Source organism: Hordeum vulgare, chromosome 4H (assembly GCF_904849725.1).
Source record: "Hordeum vulgare subsp. vulgare chromosome 4H, MorexV3_pseudomolecules_assembly, whole genome shotgun sequence".
NCBI classification, from domain to species: Eukaryota; Viridiplantae; Streptophyta; class Magnoliopsida; order Poales; family Poaceae; genus Hordeum; species Hordeum vulgare.
In genome coordinates this window covers 231,776,369-231,792,419 of record NC_058521.1, presented here as the reverse complement: position 1 = coordinate 231,792,419, position 16,051 = coordinate 231,776,369, and the positions used below count along the sequence as shown (strand labels likewise).

Here is a 16,051-nt window from a genome sequence, read left to right as displayed (position 1 = left end):
CCCTTACTGTTTATGACATTAAACTCGTAGTATATATTAAATATTTTTTTAAGTACTCATATCTTTTAAACCATAACTCCAAAATTAACATATTATACATGGAATTTGATTAGAAAAATATGTAGAATTTAAATATGATATTATTTTATCTGTTAAACGTTTAATAAAAATACTATCTAGGGTGCAATCTTAATAAATAAGTCATTATTCGTCTTTCTTTCATACATGTACTCATCCGGGTTGGGAATGAACACGTCAACAAAATCAGGATTAGAGATGAAACTGAAGGTCACTTGACTGATTCTTTGTATGTATTAAATCTACATGCAAGCCGTGTTAAAATAGAAGACCTGTGAAATTTTGAACTGCATTTTTATAGGATAAGACCATCTTTATTTGTATCGTAACTATAAATTCTCCAATTATAGACATTTTTTTATAAATTAAGAACGCGTGTCGTGTGGTATTTTTTTATCCCGTTGCAACGCACGGGCCTTTTGCTAGTTTTGATTAAATAAATAGCTGAGGCAGCGTGAGGATTGTACATGCCCTAAAACGAATATTCTTTTTGGCACGAAAGCCTTATTTCTTCGAGATGGTGTACATAACATGGGCGTGCCGTGGTGGTGCAAGGTGGTGGAAAGACAACAAAACTAGAATTCCAATCGTCAACAAGAACGAGAAAAGAAAATACACGAAAGGATTGCCGGCATCGAACCCGACGAGGTATCGGAGGTGCGACAAAGATGAGGAAGAAGTTGGGCACCCGGTTCCCCGCGGTTCGTTCTCTCCCTCTCCTCCATGGCCCCTCTCTAATCTGGCTTGCCCGTGATCCGATCTGTCCGTGCTCTCGGTGGATCTCGGTCCTCGCACGGTGGATCTCGCCGTTGACTGGTGCTTTGTTTGTCTTCTTGTGATGCGTTTCGTCGCCGAGGCGCTGCCCGGGTGGAGACGCGGAACGGCCTGTTGTTCTCCGCGAGCGAGCGCTCGTGGGCCGGGCGAGGAATCTAATCTTCCTTTTGCTTTGTCTCGCTAGTGTATCGAATTTGCCCCCTTGTGTTGAGTTCGTATGTGGTGGATGGATGGATGGATGGAGTGAGGTGGACTCGGTAAGTCTACTGCGGTTGGTTTTGTGTGAGTGGAAAGATTCTTGATCACTCACTCGTAGCTGACGCTAAGTTGTGATGATCTGGCAAAAAAGATCTCTGGTAAGTGCAAGATGGCGTCGAAGAAGCAAACCTATTGTGATGTTCCTTCTTTGTATGCTATACTCGGTTGCTCGTTGTACAAGATGAGTAAATCGAGCTTGATTTGCGATTTAATACTTTACTGTTGCTGCCCAAGTTGCTGGTAGCATGGGCGATCGCTTGCAAGATTCCTCAAGATGCAAACACGCGTTGTAAGTGATGGAACGAAAGGCTGAGACATGGTCGGCAGTGTAGTACTCCCTCCGTTTTTAAATATAAATCCTTTTAGAGATTTCAAGACCGAATACATACGGACAGTGGCGATTCTAGTAGGGGGGCTTCAATAGGCTGAAGTCTACCTTCCAAAATTCTGTTTCAGTTAAATATAGCATATGACAATTACATCAAGGTGCTTTACATGCAATAATTTCAGTGTATTTGCTAATTAGGCGTAGTAAATTGATGATTTAAGCCTACCCTCTACTATCATGCTAGATACACCACTACACACGGAGCAAAATGAGTGAATCTACACTTTAAAATTCGTATATATACATCCTTATGTATTCGGTCTTGAAATCTCTAAAAAGACTTATATTTAGAAATGGAGGGAGTAGTATAAAATTTTGCACGTGCAAACTATAAATCTTGAGCCTTAATGTTTTCAGGATGTTCCGAACATTTTCACTGTTTTATTGTCACCAGCCTGACATCATTCAAGTCTCGAAACTGCACGAGACCTTTCCGCTTTGCCCTTTAGGAGTTTCTTTAGCGTGATAGTCATTTTCATAATACTTCTCGTAACATGACTTGTGTTTCCTTGTTGAGAAAACTAGCATGACATCATTCAAGTCTTAAAACTGCACGAGACCTTTCCGCTTTGCCCTTTAGGAGTTTCTTTAGCGTGATAGTTATTTTAATAATACTTCTCGTAACATGACTTGTGTTTCCTTGTTGAGAAAACTAGCATGACATCGTGCAAACTTTTTTTTGGGTGTGTATTGATGGCTGGAAGTTTTTGTTTATGTCTGTTACTGAAACCTAACTTTCTTTTGTTATTTTTGCTTAGCATTATCTTGTGTTGGTTAGTGTGCTCTTTTGCTCTGTGTTATGTTGCTTCTGTAAGACTATATTATTCAGCTGGTTGTCCAGTCACTAATTTTATGTTTGTTGTGTTAGGCACGGATCAAAAAGATAATGCAAGCAGATGAGGATGTTGGCAAAATTGCATTGGCTGTGCCTGTTTTAGTGTGTAAGTTCTGCAAGAATCTTCGCGTTTCTTGTATCTGTTTTAAAATCTCTATGTTTGGCGCATACCTTCTGTTGCTTTTAAAGATATTTCGGCATCATGATGAAGCATATAAAGTGAGTATTTGGTATTCTGAATTTATTATTTGCATGCAGCGAGAGCCCTTGAATTGTTTCTGCAAGATTTGATCGACCGCTCATACAAAATTACTCTTCAAAGCGGTGCAAAGACACTGAATTCCTTCCACCTGTGAGTTCTATTCTATGCCGATGGCTGTTTAATCTTACTATGACTTTGTGCTGTATGTATTGTATCACTCCATGTTTTTCTAGACATATGGATAGCTTCGAGCCGTCTGTGATTTACACATTGTACTTCGATGGAAGTTAGTAATATGGTGATTTTCTTCCAATGTATTTCCATATAATATAAGGGCCCGTTCGGATCCTCAAAATCTACCAAATCCTCAACTCCAACTCCCTCTGATACTGGCTCCGCGTGCGAAGCATGAACATTTGGCACCATGAGCAGCTGCCCGAATGATCTCATGGGTTGGTAGCCCATTTTGTTAGGATTTGGCTCTTTTAACAGGGAAAGGATGGCCAGGGCTTGGCCCGTTCCGTGCGCGAGGGAGAGATGACTTTGGCTGATGGGAGGGAGAAATAAGAGTGACGAGGGAGAGAGAGACAAGAGACAGGGTGGACACTCACTCTGGTTCGGTTTCGCTCACGGGTGAGGAGAGAAATCAAACCATTTTTCCTATTGGTGGCATGGCCTTGTAATTTTTAGGAACTCCGTGAGCCACAGCTATGGGAGCTGAAAGAGGAGCTGGCTTCGTGATGCTGGGATGTTTGGTCTGGCTCCGTGTTTGTAGTTCGCGGAGTGTGGAGCCGGAGGCCATCCAAACAGGCCCCAAGTCTACTTAGCTTGTGGAAACTGTCCAGTTGCTGCTTTGATGTTTTTCTAGTTACGCCACTAAATACCATTAAATTAAAGTATCTCACAATCCTAACATGTGAGGCCTAATGTTGCCCGGACTTTTGGAGCTTAAATAAACTTTGTAACCTCTTGAAATGGACCACTCTTAGCATGCGCAGTTTGATCTTCTTGGCAAAAATTTCTCTTTCGTATTTTCATTATTAACCTAACTGTTATGATTTAAAACAGGGTATTTTTCGTTTTCATTCTTTTAAGAGGTACCATTACTCAGATTGGGGCAGGAAATCAACACTATACATTAATTAAAACATGTAGCTAAGTTATTTTTTGCCTGTTGGGTCAGATAGCAAGCAACAGCTGTGCATCTGTCTCATTTTCATCTTGAATAACGATACCTGAGTAATCTCTCTTCCCACACCCTCCATGGAAATTCCCTTCATCATCCGTAATTCTTTCGTGGCTGCTGCTGTCAAGCTCCGCACCTTGTTTGGCTTCAACAACTCTCTGGACTCTAATGTGACGGCGACTCTGGTGACTAGATGAATTAGCTGAGTTCTGTTGGTCGTCATCTCGTAATGTACTCCTGTTCTCCCACCATAGCCACCAAAACACAATTACTAGCAATTAGTGCTCGCTCCCCCGGAAGGCTCCAAAGAGGAACCAGAATATCGAAAGCCGAAGAGCACAAGAAAAACATTGGAAAATTATTATGAAGGCTCAAGATGTATCAGCAGGTCAATTTCGGACTGGTTCATCTTGGTAACCAATTTGAAACTGGTTTATGTTTTTCTGTGGAAAACTACGCTGGTATGACTGTCGGTAATGAGCTATGGGAGATTTACGAAGATGGTCTGCCTTCCGAATGAAACTTGAGTGGAAACTGAGATGAGCCTGCTCATATTCAGCACATGTGTTTATCCAACTTATCATGATTTACAACTTTCATCTGTAATTCAAGCTACTAATTTGATTATAAATCTAAGATTAATGATGAAGCCTTTTCTTCTTTTGATACCTTTGGTAATTGTGGTCATCAATGGTGTTTTGTTTTGTCAAAAACTTAGTTACACAAGTCGACCACAGCCATTTATGAGATGTTTAAACTGTGTGCTGTTAGTGACTAAGGGTTTATATGTTTCTTATGAGATGCCCAGAAAGCAATGTGTGAAGAGGTACAGCTCTTTTGACTTCCTAACTGAGATTGTCAACAAGGTGCCAGATCTCGGTGGCGGTGAATCTTGTGGAGATGAAAGAGGATTACCCAGAAGAAGGTAAATTGACTTCCCAGAGTCAAATTCTCATGAATCATTGTGACAAGTAACGAACATCTTATTAATGATTGAAATTCACTTTCTAGGAAATTTTCAAATGGAAGTGACCCAGAGAATGAGGAGCCCCGATCTAGCAAAATGGTACAATTCCATCACATATCAGCGGAGTTAAATTTTCTTAGCAGATAAGTTGATAACATAGTTGATTGGCTTTGCAGCCCATAAGAAACTTGAACACTAGTCCCAGAGGACGAGGCAGAGGTCGAGGAAGAGGGCGAGGGCGGCCTCCAACCAAGAGAAAGGAAATTGGTTATGTACAGTTTGAGGATGAGAGCAGCATGTTTGCTGAACAAAGTGAACCCTTGCCAGGAGATGAGATAGTTCCAGAGACCAATCGTGGCAATGAGAGTATTCCCCAAAGCTCACATCCTGTAGCGGAGGCTCCATCAGCTGCGACGCCAGCTGTGACTTCAAAGGTTGAAGAAGCTAGCACCAACCATCAGCCGGATTGGCCTATGCCAGATGCCATTGGAGGCATTGGTGTTGGACCATCCAGTTTTGGACATCTGACGGTGCAGGTTGATGAGGAAGAGGACTACGATAATGAGGATTAGGCAGGCATTCTCTCATTCATCATATGCTCTAACAGGACAGTTCTCCTGGTGTTGTACATTGTAAATATTGTTTCAAGTAGTTACCGCAGCTATGATGTATAACCTATTTCTTTTTCCCAATAATTGGTTCTTAGTTGCCTCGCATTGTTGACTTAACTGACTAGGATGTGGTAAATTTAACCCTGTATTTGACGGTTGAAGCAGTAATATTCTGTCGTCCTGTTACATTGTACATGTTGTAACCAAGACTAATTATGTGTTACTCCCTCCATAAAGAAATATAAAAATGATTAGATCACAACTTTATTGATCTAAATGCTCTTATATTTGTGTACAGAGGGGTCTTATTATATCATGTCCTGACCATCATGCCACGACAACACAAGGAACAAGGAGAAACAAAGGTAAATCTAGTTGAAAACACTAAACATGACGTGATTCAGACTAGCTAGCGTCAAATCTAGTTGAAAACACTCAACATGACGTGATTCAGACTAGCTAGCTTCAAATCCAAGGCCAATACAGGTACGTTTTGCATGCAAGTACAGCACAAGAAATAAAGCTAAACAAAGGGATAATTCTTCCCCAATTCCTGATCCAAAAGTATACTTCTCGTAAGGTCTTCATCCCCTACAAGGAAATAAGAGAGAGGAGAGACGGTCGTCTCTGATCCAAAAGTACACTTCTCGTTAGGTCTTCATCCTCTAGGAGGAGATAAGATGAGCATAACTCTCTCAAGATCTAGTTTATGCTTTGCTAAGCCTAGAAACTTCAAGAGGTATGATGTAAAATGGAATCACATGACCTAATCTTTCACAACTTGAAGGGAGAATCCAAGAGAAACACACAAATCACAAGACGGAACACTCAAAGAAAAGTCCAAATCACACATCCACTAGATGGGCAACACATGAGATCCATAAGCATACACAAACAATCCGAGGAAAAATAGCAACAAGAGTAAGGTTCATCTCAAATCCATGGAGGAGATGGGGTCTTGGTGTAGATAGTTCTTCCCAAATCTCTAGGAATGATAGGGGTTTGAATCCACTAGAGGATCTTTCCATAAGGTGATAAGGACATCACTATCTCAATTATACCAACAACCTCTGCTGCTACACATATTGAACCAATTACTAGAGCTCGCACACGCCAAATAAAATACCAGGTACTTTCGTTTCTTGGTAATGATTAAAATGTTCATGAGAATATGGTGCTGTGATACATTTATGTTGCTTACAAATGAAGGACCTAGCATGGAGAAGAATGATGAACACTAGAGCATGATCAATCATGGAGAAGGCGCGCGAATGGAACAAGAACAGAGTTTCCAGTGGAGTTTCAGCACATTGAAGCCACCATGATTACTGTCGAAATCGGGGCTCCACAAACCCAAAAGGTTCGAACTCTGGGGTGCGCTCGCTCTCCTACATTCTACCTCCCAACTTCATGGCGACTCTCCGGTGGCGCGAGCTAAGAGAAGCGAACTAGGACACACGACAATTTACCCAGGTTCGGGCCACCTCGCGGTGTAATACCCTACTCATGCCTGCCTCGATTGCTTGAAGGTGGAAGACAAGTACAAAGTGTTGGGGAACGTCGCATGGGAAATTTTTTTTTCCTACACGCACGAAGACCTATCATGGTGATGTCCATCTACGAGAGGGGCTGAGTGATCTACGTACCCTTGTAGATCGTACAGCAGAAGCGTTAGAGAACGCGGTTGATGTAGTGGACCGTCCTCACGTCCCTCGATCCGCCCCGCGAACAATCCGGCGATCAGTCCCACGATCTAGTACCGAACGGACGGCACCTCCGCGTTCAGCACACGTACAGCTTGACGATGATCTCGGCCTTCTTGATCCAGCAAGAGAGACGAAGAGGTAGAAGAGTTCTCCGGCAGCGTGACGACTCTCCGGAGGTTGGTGATGATCTTGTCTCAGCACGGCTCCGCCCGAGCTCCGCAGAAACACGATCTAGAGGAAAAACTATGGAGGTATGTGGTCGGGCAGCCGTGAGAAAGTCGTCTCAAATCTGCCCTAAAAGCCCCATATATATAGGAGGAGGGAGGGGGACCTTGCCTTGGGGTCCAAGGGACTCCCAAGGGGTCGGCCGAGCCAAGGGGGGGAGGACTCCCCCCCCAAACCGAGTTGGACTTGGTTTGGTGGGAGGAGTCCCCCTCCCTTCCCACTTCTTCCCTCTTTTTTTTTTCTTTTCCTTTGATTTTCTTATCTTGGTGCATAGGCTCCCTTGGGGCTGTCCCACCAACCCACTAAGGGCTGGTGTGTCCCCCAAAAGCCTATGGGCTTCCCCGGAGTGGGTTGCTCCCCTCCGGTGAACTCCCGGAACCCATTCGTCATTCCCGGTACATTCCCGGTAACTCCGAAAACCTTCCGGTAATCAAATGAGGTCATCCTATATATCAATCTTCGTTTCCGGACCATTCCGAAAACCCTCGTGACGTCCGTGATCTCATCCGGGACTCCGAACAACATTCGGTAACCAACCATATAACTCAAATACGCATAAAACAACGTCGAACCTTAAGTGTGCAGACCCTGCGGGTTCGAGAACTATTTAGACATGACCCGAGAGACTCCTCGGTCAATATCCAATAGCGGGACCTGGATGCCCATATTGGATCCTACATATTCTACGAAGATCTTATCGTTTGAACCTCAGTGCCAAGGATTCGTATAATCCCGTATGTCATTCCCTTTGTCCTTCGGTATGTTACTTGCCCGAGATTCGATCGTCAGTATCCGCATACCTATTTCAATCTCGTTTACCGGCAAGTCTCTTTACTCGTTCCGTAATACAAGATCCCGCAACTTACACTAAGTTACATTGCTTGCAAGGCTTGTGTGTGATGTTGTATTACCGAGTGGGCCCCGAGATACCTCTCCGTCACACGGAGTGACAAATCCCAGTCTTGATCCATACTAACTCAACTAACACCTTCGGAGATACCTGTAGAGCATCTTTATAGTCACCCAGTTACGTTGCGACGTTTGATACACACAAAGCATTCCTCCGGTGTCAGTGAGTTATATGATCTCATGGTCATAGGAATAAATACTTGACACACAGAAAACAGTAGCAACAAAATGACACGATCAACATGCTACGTCTATTAGTTTGGGTCTAGTCCATCACGTGATTCTCCCAATGACGTGATCTAGTTATCAAGCAACAACACCTTGTTCATAATCAGAAGACACTGACTATCATCGATCAACTGGCTAGCCAACTAGAGGCATGCTAGGGATGGTGTTTTGTCTATGTATCCACACATGTAAATGAGTCTTCATTCAATACAATTATAGCATGGATAATAAACTATTATCTTGATACAGGAATTATAATAATAACTATACATTTATTATTGCCTCTAGGGCATAATTCCAACAGTCTCCCACTTGCACTAGAGTCAATAATCTAGCCCTCACATCACTATGTGATTTACATTGTAATAAATCTAACACCCATACAGTTCTGGTGTCGATCATGTTTTGGCCGTGGAAGAGGTTTAGTCAGCGGGTCTGCTACATTCAGATCCGTGTGCACTTTGCATATATTCACGTCCTCCTCCTCGACGTAGTCGCGGATGAGGTTGAAGCGTCGTTTGATGTGTCTGGTCTTCTTGTGAAACCTTGGTTCCTTTGCTAAGGCAATGGCACCAGTGTTGTCACAGAACAAGGTTATTGGATCCAGTGCACTTGGCACCACTCCAAGATCCGTCATGAACTGCTTCATCCAGACACCCTCCTTAGCCGCCTCTGAGGCAGCCATGTACTTCGCTTCACATGTAGAATCTGCTACGACGCTTTGCTTGGAACTGCACCAGCTTACTGCACCCCCATTAAGAATAAATATGTATCCGGTTTGCGACTTAGAGTCGTCTGGATCTGTGTCAAAGCTTGCATCAACGTAACCTTTTACGGCGAGCTCTTCGTCACCTCCATACACGAGAAACATCTCCTTAGTCCTTTTCAGGTACTTCAGGATATTCTTGACCGCTGTCCAGTGATCCACTCCTGGATTACTCTGGAACCTGCCTGCCATACTTATGGCCAGGCTAACATCCGGTCTAGTGCACAGCATTGCATACATGATAGAGCCTATGGCTGAAGCATAGGGGACGGAGCGCATATGCTCTCTATCTTCATCAGTTGCTGGGCACTGAGTCTTACTCAATCTTGTACCTTGTAACACTGGCAAGAACCCTTTCTTGGACTGTTCCATTTTGAACCTCTTCAAAACTTTATCAAGGTATGTGCTTTGTGAAAGTCCTATCAGGCGTTTTGATCTATCCCTATAGATCTTAATGCCTAGAATGTAAGCAGCTTCTCCTAGGTCCTTCATAGAGAAACTTTTATTCAAGTAACCTTTTATGCTCTCCAAGAGCTCCACGTTGTTTCCAATCAGTAATATGTCATCCACATATAGTATTAGAAACGCCACAGAGCTCCCACTCACTTTCTTGTAAATACAAGATTCTCCAACCACTTGTATAAACCCAAATGCTTTGATCACCTCATCAAAGCGTTTGTTCCAACTCCGAGATGCTTGCACCAATCCATAAATGGATCGCTGGAGCTTGCACACCTTGTCAGCATTTTTAGGATCAACAAAACCTTCGGGTTGCATCATATACAATTCTTCCTTAAGGAAACCGTTAAGGAACGCCGTTTTGACATCCATCTGCCAGATTTCATAATCGAAAAATGCAGCTATTGCTAACATGATTCTGACGGACTTAAGCATTGCTACGGGAGAGAAAGTCTCACCGTAGTCAATTCCTGGAACTTGTGAAAAACCCTTTGCCACAAGTCGAGCTTTATAAACGGTCACATTACCGTCAGCGTCCGTCTTCTTCTTAAAGATCCATTTGTTCTGAATAGCCTTGCGGCCCTCAGGTAGTATCTCCAAAGTCCACACTTTGTTCTCATACATGGATCCTATCTCGGATTTCATGGCTTCTAGCCATTTGTTGGAATCTGTGCCCACCATTGCTTCTTCATAATTTGCAGGTTCATTGTTTTCTAACAACATGATTGATAAGACGGGATTACCGTACCACTCTGGAGCAGCGCGTGATCTCGTCGACCTGCGTGGTTCAACAGAAACTTGAACTAGAGTTTCATCATCATCATCATTAACTTCCTCCTGAACCGGCGTTGCAACGACAGAGGTTTCCCCTTGCCCTGCGCCACCATCCAGAGGGATGAGAGGTTCGACAACCTCGTCAAGTTCTATCTTCCTCCCACTCAATTCTCTCGAGAGAAACTCCTTCTCGAGAAAAGTTTCGTTCTTAGCAACAAACACTTTGCCTTCGGATTTGAGATAGAAGGTGTACCCAACTGTCTCTTTTGGGTAACCTATGAAGACGCATTTTTCCGCTTTGGGTTCCAGCTTTTCAGGCTGAAGCTTTTTTACATAAGCATCACATCCCCAAACTTTAAGAAACGACAACTTTGGTCTTTTGCCATACCACAGTTCGTATGGTGTCGTCTCAACGGATTTTGATGGTGCCCTATTTAAAGTGAATGCAGCTGTTTCTAATGCATAACCCCAAAATGATAACGGCAAATCAGTAAGAGACATCATAGATCGCACCATCTCTAACAAAGTACGATTACGACGTTCGGACACACCATTACGCTGTGGTGTTCCAGGCGGTGTTAACTGTGAAACAATTCCACATTGTCTTAAGTGAGTACCAAACTCGAAACTCAGATATTCACCCCCACGATCAGACCGTAGGAACTTGGTCTTCTTGTTACGATGATTTTCTACTTCACTCTGAAATTGCTTGAACTTTTCAAATGTTTCAGACTTGTGCTTCATCAAGTAGACATAACCATATCTACTCAAATCGTCAGTGAAGGTGAGAAAATAACGATATCCGCCGCGTGCCTCCACGCTCATTGGACCACACACATCGGTATGTATGATTTCCAACAAGTCACTTGCACGCTCCATTGTTCCGGAGAACGGAGTCTTAGTCATCTTGCCCATGAGGCATGGTTCGCACGTGTCAAGTGAATCAAAGTCAAGTGACTCCAAAAGTCCATCAGCATGGAGTTTCTTCATGCGCTTTACACCAATATGACCCAAGCGGCAGTGCCACAAAAATATGGCGCTATCATTGTTTACTCTAACTCTTTTGGTCTCAATGTTATGTATATGCGTATCGCTATCGAGATTCAATATGAACAATCCTCTCACATTCGGTGCATGACCATAAAAGATGTTACTCATAGAAATAGAACAACCATTATTCTCAGACTTAAAAGAGTAACCGTCTCGCAATAAACAAGATCCAGATATAATGTTCATGCTCAACGCAGGCACTAAATAACAATGATTTAAGTTCATCACTAATCCGATGGTAGTTGAAGTGACATGGTGCCGACGGCGATTGCATCAACCTTGGAACCGTTTTCGACGCGCATCGTCACTTCGTCTTTCGCCAGCCTTCGTCTATTCCGCAGTTCCTGCTTCGAGTTGCAAATGTGAGCAACAGAACCGGTATCGAATACCCAGGCACTACTACGAGAGCCGGTTAAGTACACATCAATAACATGTATATCAAATATACCTGATTTTTCTTTGCCCGCCTTCTTATCTGCCAGATACTTGGGGCAATTGCGCTTCCAGTGACCCATACCCTTGCAATAGAAGCACTCTGTTTCAGGCTTAGGTCCAACCTTGGGTTTCTTCGGCGGATTGGCAACAGGCTTGCCGCTCTTCTTCGAATTGCCCTTCTTGCCTTTGCCGTTTCTCTTGAAACTAGTGGTCTTGCTCACCATCAACACTTGATGCTCTTTACGGAGTTCACACTCTGCGACTTTCAGCATTGCAAACAACTCGCCGGGAGACTTGTTCATCCCTTGCATGTTGTAGTTCAACACAAAGCCTTTATAGCTTGGCGGCAGTGATTGAAGGATTCTGTCAGTGATAGCTTCTTGCGGGAGTTCAATCCCTAGTTCAGCTAGACGGTTTGAGTACCCAGACATTTTGAGCACATGTTCACTGACAGACGAGTTTTCCTCCATCTTGCAAGCATAGAATTTATCGGAGGTCTCATACATCTCGATCCGGGCGTTCTTCTGAAAGATAAACTTCAACTCCTGGAACATCTCAAATGCTCCATGACGCTCAAAGCGACGTTGAAGTCCCGGTTCCAAGCCATACAAGACTGCACATTGAACTATTGAGTAGTCCTCCTTACGCGCTAACCAAGCGTTCTTAACATCCTGATCAGCCGTAGCGGGTGGTTCATCTCCTAGCGTAGCATTAAGGACATAATCCTTCTTTCCATCTTGTAAGATTAGCTTAAGATTACGAGCCCAGTCTACAAAGTTGCTTCCATCATCTTTCAACTTAGCTTTCTCTAGGAACGTATTAAAATTCAGGATGACACTTGCGTGAGCCATGATCTACAACACAAATATATTCAAAATGGGCTTAGACTATGTTCAAGATAATTAGAGTTCAACTTAATCAAATTATATGCTAAACTCCCACTCAAAAAGTACATCTCTCTAGTCATTTGAGTGGTTCATGATCCACTTACACTATCCCAAGTCCGATCATCACGTGAGTCGAGAGTAGTTTCAGTGGTAAGCATCCCTATGCTAATCATATCAACTATATGATTCATGATCGACCTTTCGGTCTCATGTGTTCCGAGGCCATGTCTGCACATGCTAGGCTCGTCAAGCTTAACCCGAGTGTTCCGCGTGCGCAACTGTTTTGCACCCGTTGTATGTGAACGTTGAGTCTATCACACCCGATCATCACGTGGTGTCTCGAAACGACAAACTGTAGCAACGGTGCACAGTCGGGGAGAACACAATTTCGTCTTGAAATTTTAGTGAGAGATCACCTCATAATGCTACCGTCGTTCTAAGCAAAATAAGGTGCATAAAAGGATTAACATCACATGCAATTCATAAGTGACATGATATGGCCATCATCACGTGCTTCTTGATCTCCATCACCAAAGCACCGGCACGATCTTCTTGTCACCGGCGCCACACCATGATCATCCATCAACGTGTTGCCATCGGGGTTGTCGTGCTACTTATGCTATTACTACTAAAGCTACATCCTAGCAAAATAGTAAACGCATCTGCAAGCACAAATATGTTAGTATAAAGACAACCCTATGGCTCCTGCCGGTTGCCGTACCATCGACATGCAAGTCGATATTTCTAGTACAACATGATCATCTCATACATCCAATATATCACATCACATCATTGGCCATATCACATCACAATCATACCCTGCAAAAACAAGTTAGACGTCCTCTAATTTTGTTGTTGCATGTTTTACGTGGTGACCAAGGGTATCTAGTAGGATCGCATCTTACTTACGCAAACACCACAACGGAGATATATGAGTTGCTATTTAACCTCATCCAAGGACCTCCTCGATCAAATCTGATTCAACTAAAGTTGGAGAAACTGTCACTTGCCAGTCATCTTTGAGCAAAGGGGGTTACTCGTAACGATGAAACCAGTCTCTCGTAAGCGTACGAGTAATGTCGGTCCAAGCCGCTTCAATCCAACAATACCGCGGAATCAAGAAAATACTAAGGAGGGCAGCAAAACGCACATCACCGCCCACAAAACCTTTTGTGTTCTACTCGAGAAGACATCTACGCATGAACCTAGCTCATGATGCCACTATTGGGGAACGTCGCATGGGAGACAAAAAATTTCCTACGCGCACGAAGACCTATCATGGTGATGTCCATCTACGAGAGGGGATGAGTGATCTACGTACCCTTGTAGATCGTACAGCAGAAGCGTTAGAGAACGCGGTTGATGTAGTGGATCGTCCTGACGTCCCTCGATCCGCCCCGCGAACAATCCCGCGATCAGTCCCACGATCTAGTACCGAACGGACGGCACCTCCGCGTTCAGCACACGTACAGCTTGACGATGATCTCGGCCTTCTTGATCCAGCAAGAGAGACGGAGAGGTAGAAGAGTTCTTCGGCAGCGTGACGGCGCTCCGGAGGTTGGTGATGATCTTGTCTCAGCAGGGCTCCGCCCGAGCTCCGCAGAAACACGATCTAGAGGAAAAACTATGGAGGTATGTGGTCGGGCAGCCGTGAGAAAGTCGTCTCAAATCTGCCCTAAAAGCCCCATATATATAGGAGGAGGGAGGGGGACCTTGCCCTGGGGTCCAAGGGACTCCCAAGGGGTCGGCCGAGCCAAGGGGGGGAGGACTCCCCCCCCAAACCGAGTTGGACTTGGTTTGGTGGGAGGAGTCCCCCTCCCTTCCCACTTCTTCCCTCTTTTTTTTCTTTTCCTTTGATTTTCTTATCTTGGCGCATAGGCTCCCTTGGGGCTGTCCCACCAGCCCACTAAGGGCTGGTGTGTCCCCCAAAAGCCTATGGGCTTCCCCGGAGTGGGTTGCCCCCCTCCGGTAAACTCCCGGAACCCATTCGTCATTCCCGGTACATTCCCGGTAACTCCGAAAACCTTCCGGTAATCAAATGAGGTCATCCTATATATCAATCTTCGTTTCCGGACCATTCCGGAAACCCTCGTGACGTCCGTGATCTCATCCGGGACTCCGAACAACATTCGGTAACCAACCATATAACTCAAATACGCATAAAACAACGTCGAACCTTAAGTGTGCAGACCCTGCGGGTTCGAGAACTATGTAGACATGACCCGAGAGACTCCTCGGTCAATATCCAATAGCGGGACCTGGATGCCCATATTGGATCCTACATATTCTACGAAGATCTTATCGTTTGAACCTCAGTGCCAAGGATTCGTATAATCCCGTATGTCATTCCCTTTGTCCTTCGGTATGTTACTTGCCCGAGATTCGATCGTCAGTATCCGCATACCTATTTCAATCTCGTTTACCGGCAAGTCTCTTTACTCATTCCGTAATACAAGATCCCGCAACTTACACTAAGTTACATTGCTTGCAAGGCTTGTGTGTGATGTTGTATTACCGAGTGGGCCCCGAGATACCTCTCCGTCACACGGAGTGACAAATCCCAGTCTCGATCCATACTAACTCAACTAACACCTTCGGAGATACCTGTAGAGCATCTTTATAGTCACCCAGTTACGTTGCGACGTTTGATACACACAAAGCATTCCTCCGGTGTCAGTGAGTTATATGATCTCATGGTCATAGGAATAAATACTTGACACACAGAAAACAGTAGCAACAAAATGACACGATCAACATGCTACGTCTATTAGTTTGGGTCTAGTCCATCACGTGATTCTCCCAATGACGTGATCCAGTTATCAAGCAACAACACCTTGTTCATAATCAGAAGACACTGACTATCATCGATCAACTGGCTAGCCAACTAGAGGCATGCTAGGGATGGTGTTTTGTCTATGTATCCACACATGTAAATGAGTCTTCATTCAATACAATTATAGCATGGATAATAAACTATTATCTTGATACAGGAATTATAATAATAACTATACATTTATTATTGCCTCTAGGGCATAATTCCAACACAAAGGTGGGTTCTTGCCCTAGCTGAGACAAAATGGGGATCTCCCCTACCACGGAGGCTCGACCTCACTTTTATACTGGCCTTGATCCTCTTCCCCCCGAAAACATTGCGAGAAGGGTTGCCACAACAGCCGTTTCGAAAGGGGACACGACTGCAGTCCGCCGTGACAAAGGTGGTCTTCGCGTGCAAAAGCCTCTATTCATGCCGCACTGGTGGGATCGGGGGTGACCTCTGTCCTGCCGATCCCCTAGTCTTAGTCTTCTTGCACCG

The 16,051-nt window shown here is 44.2% G+C and overlaps 1 protein-coding gene across 3 annotated transcripts; it reads left to right on the top strand.

Moving 5' to 3' along the window:
* Positions 1-620: 620 nt before the first annotated feature.
* LOC123448437 (dr1-associated corepressor-like) lies at positions 621-5,492 on the top strand. Of its 3 annotated transcripts, XM_045125319.1 has the most exons (7): positions 799-1,109; positions 1,202-1,208; positions 2,367-2,439; positions 2,592-2,685; positions 4,530-4,646; positions 4,733-4,787; positions 4,865-5,492. In XM_045125319.1, the coding sequence occupies exons 1-7, from the start codon at positions 1,087-1,089 to the stop codon at positions 5,258-5,260; spliced, it is 765 nt and encodes a 254-aa protein (XP_044981254.1). In that variant the 5' UTR covers positions 799-1,086; the 3' UTR covers positions 5,261-5,492. The 3 variants fall into 3 exon arrangements, with proteins under 3 accessions (XP_044981253.1, XP_044981254.1, XP_044981255.1); XM_045125318.1 differs by lacking the exons at positions 799-1,109; positions 1,202-1,208 and adding an exon at positions 621-779; XM_045125320.1 differs by lacking the exons at positions 799-1,109; positions 1,202-1,208 and adding an exon at positions 1,226-1,399.
* Positions 5,493-16,051: the final 10,559 nt, after the last annotated feature.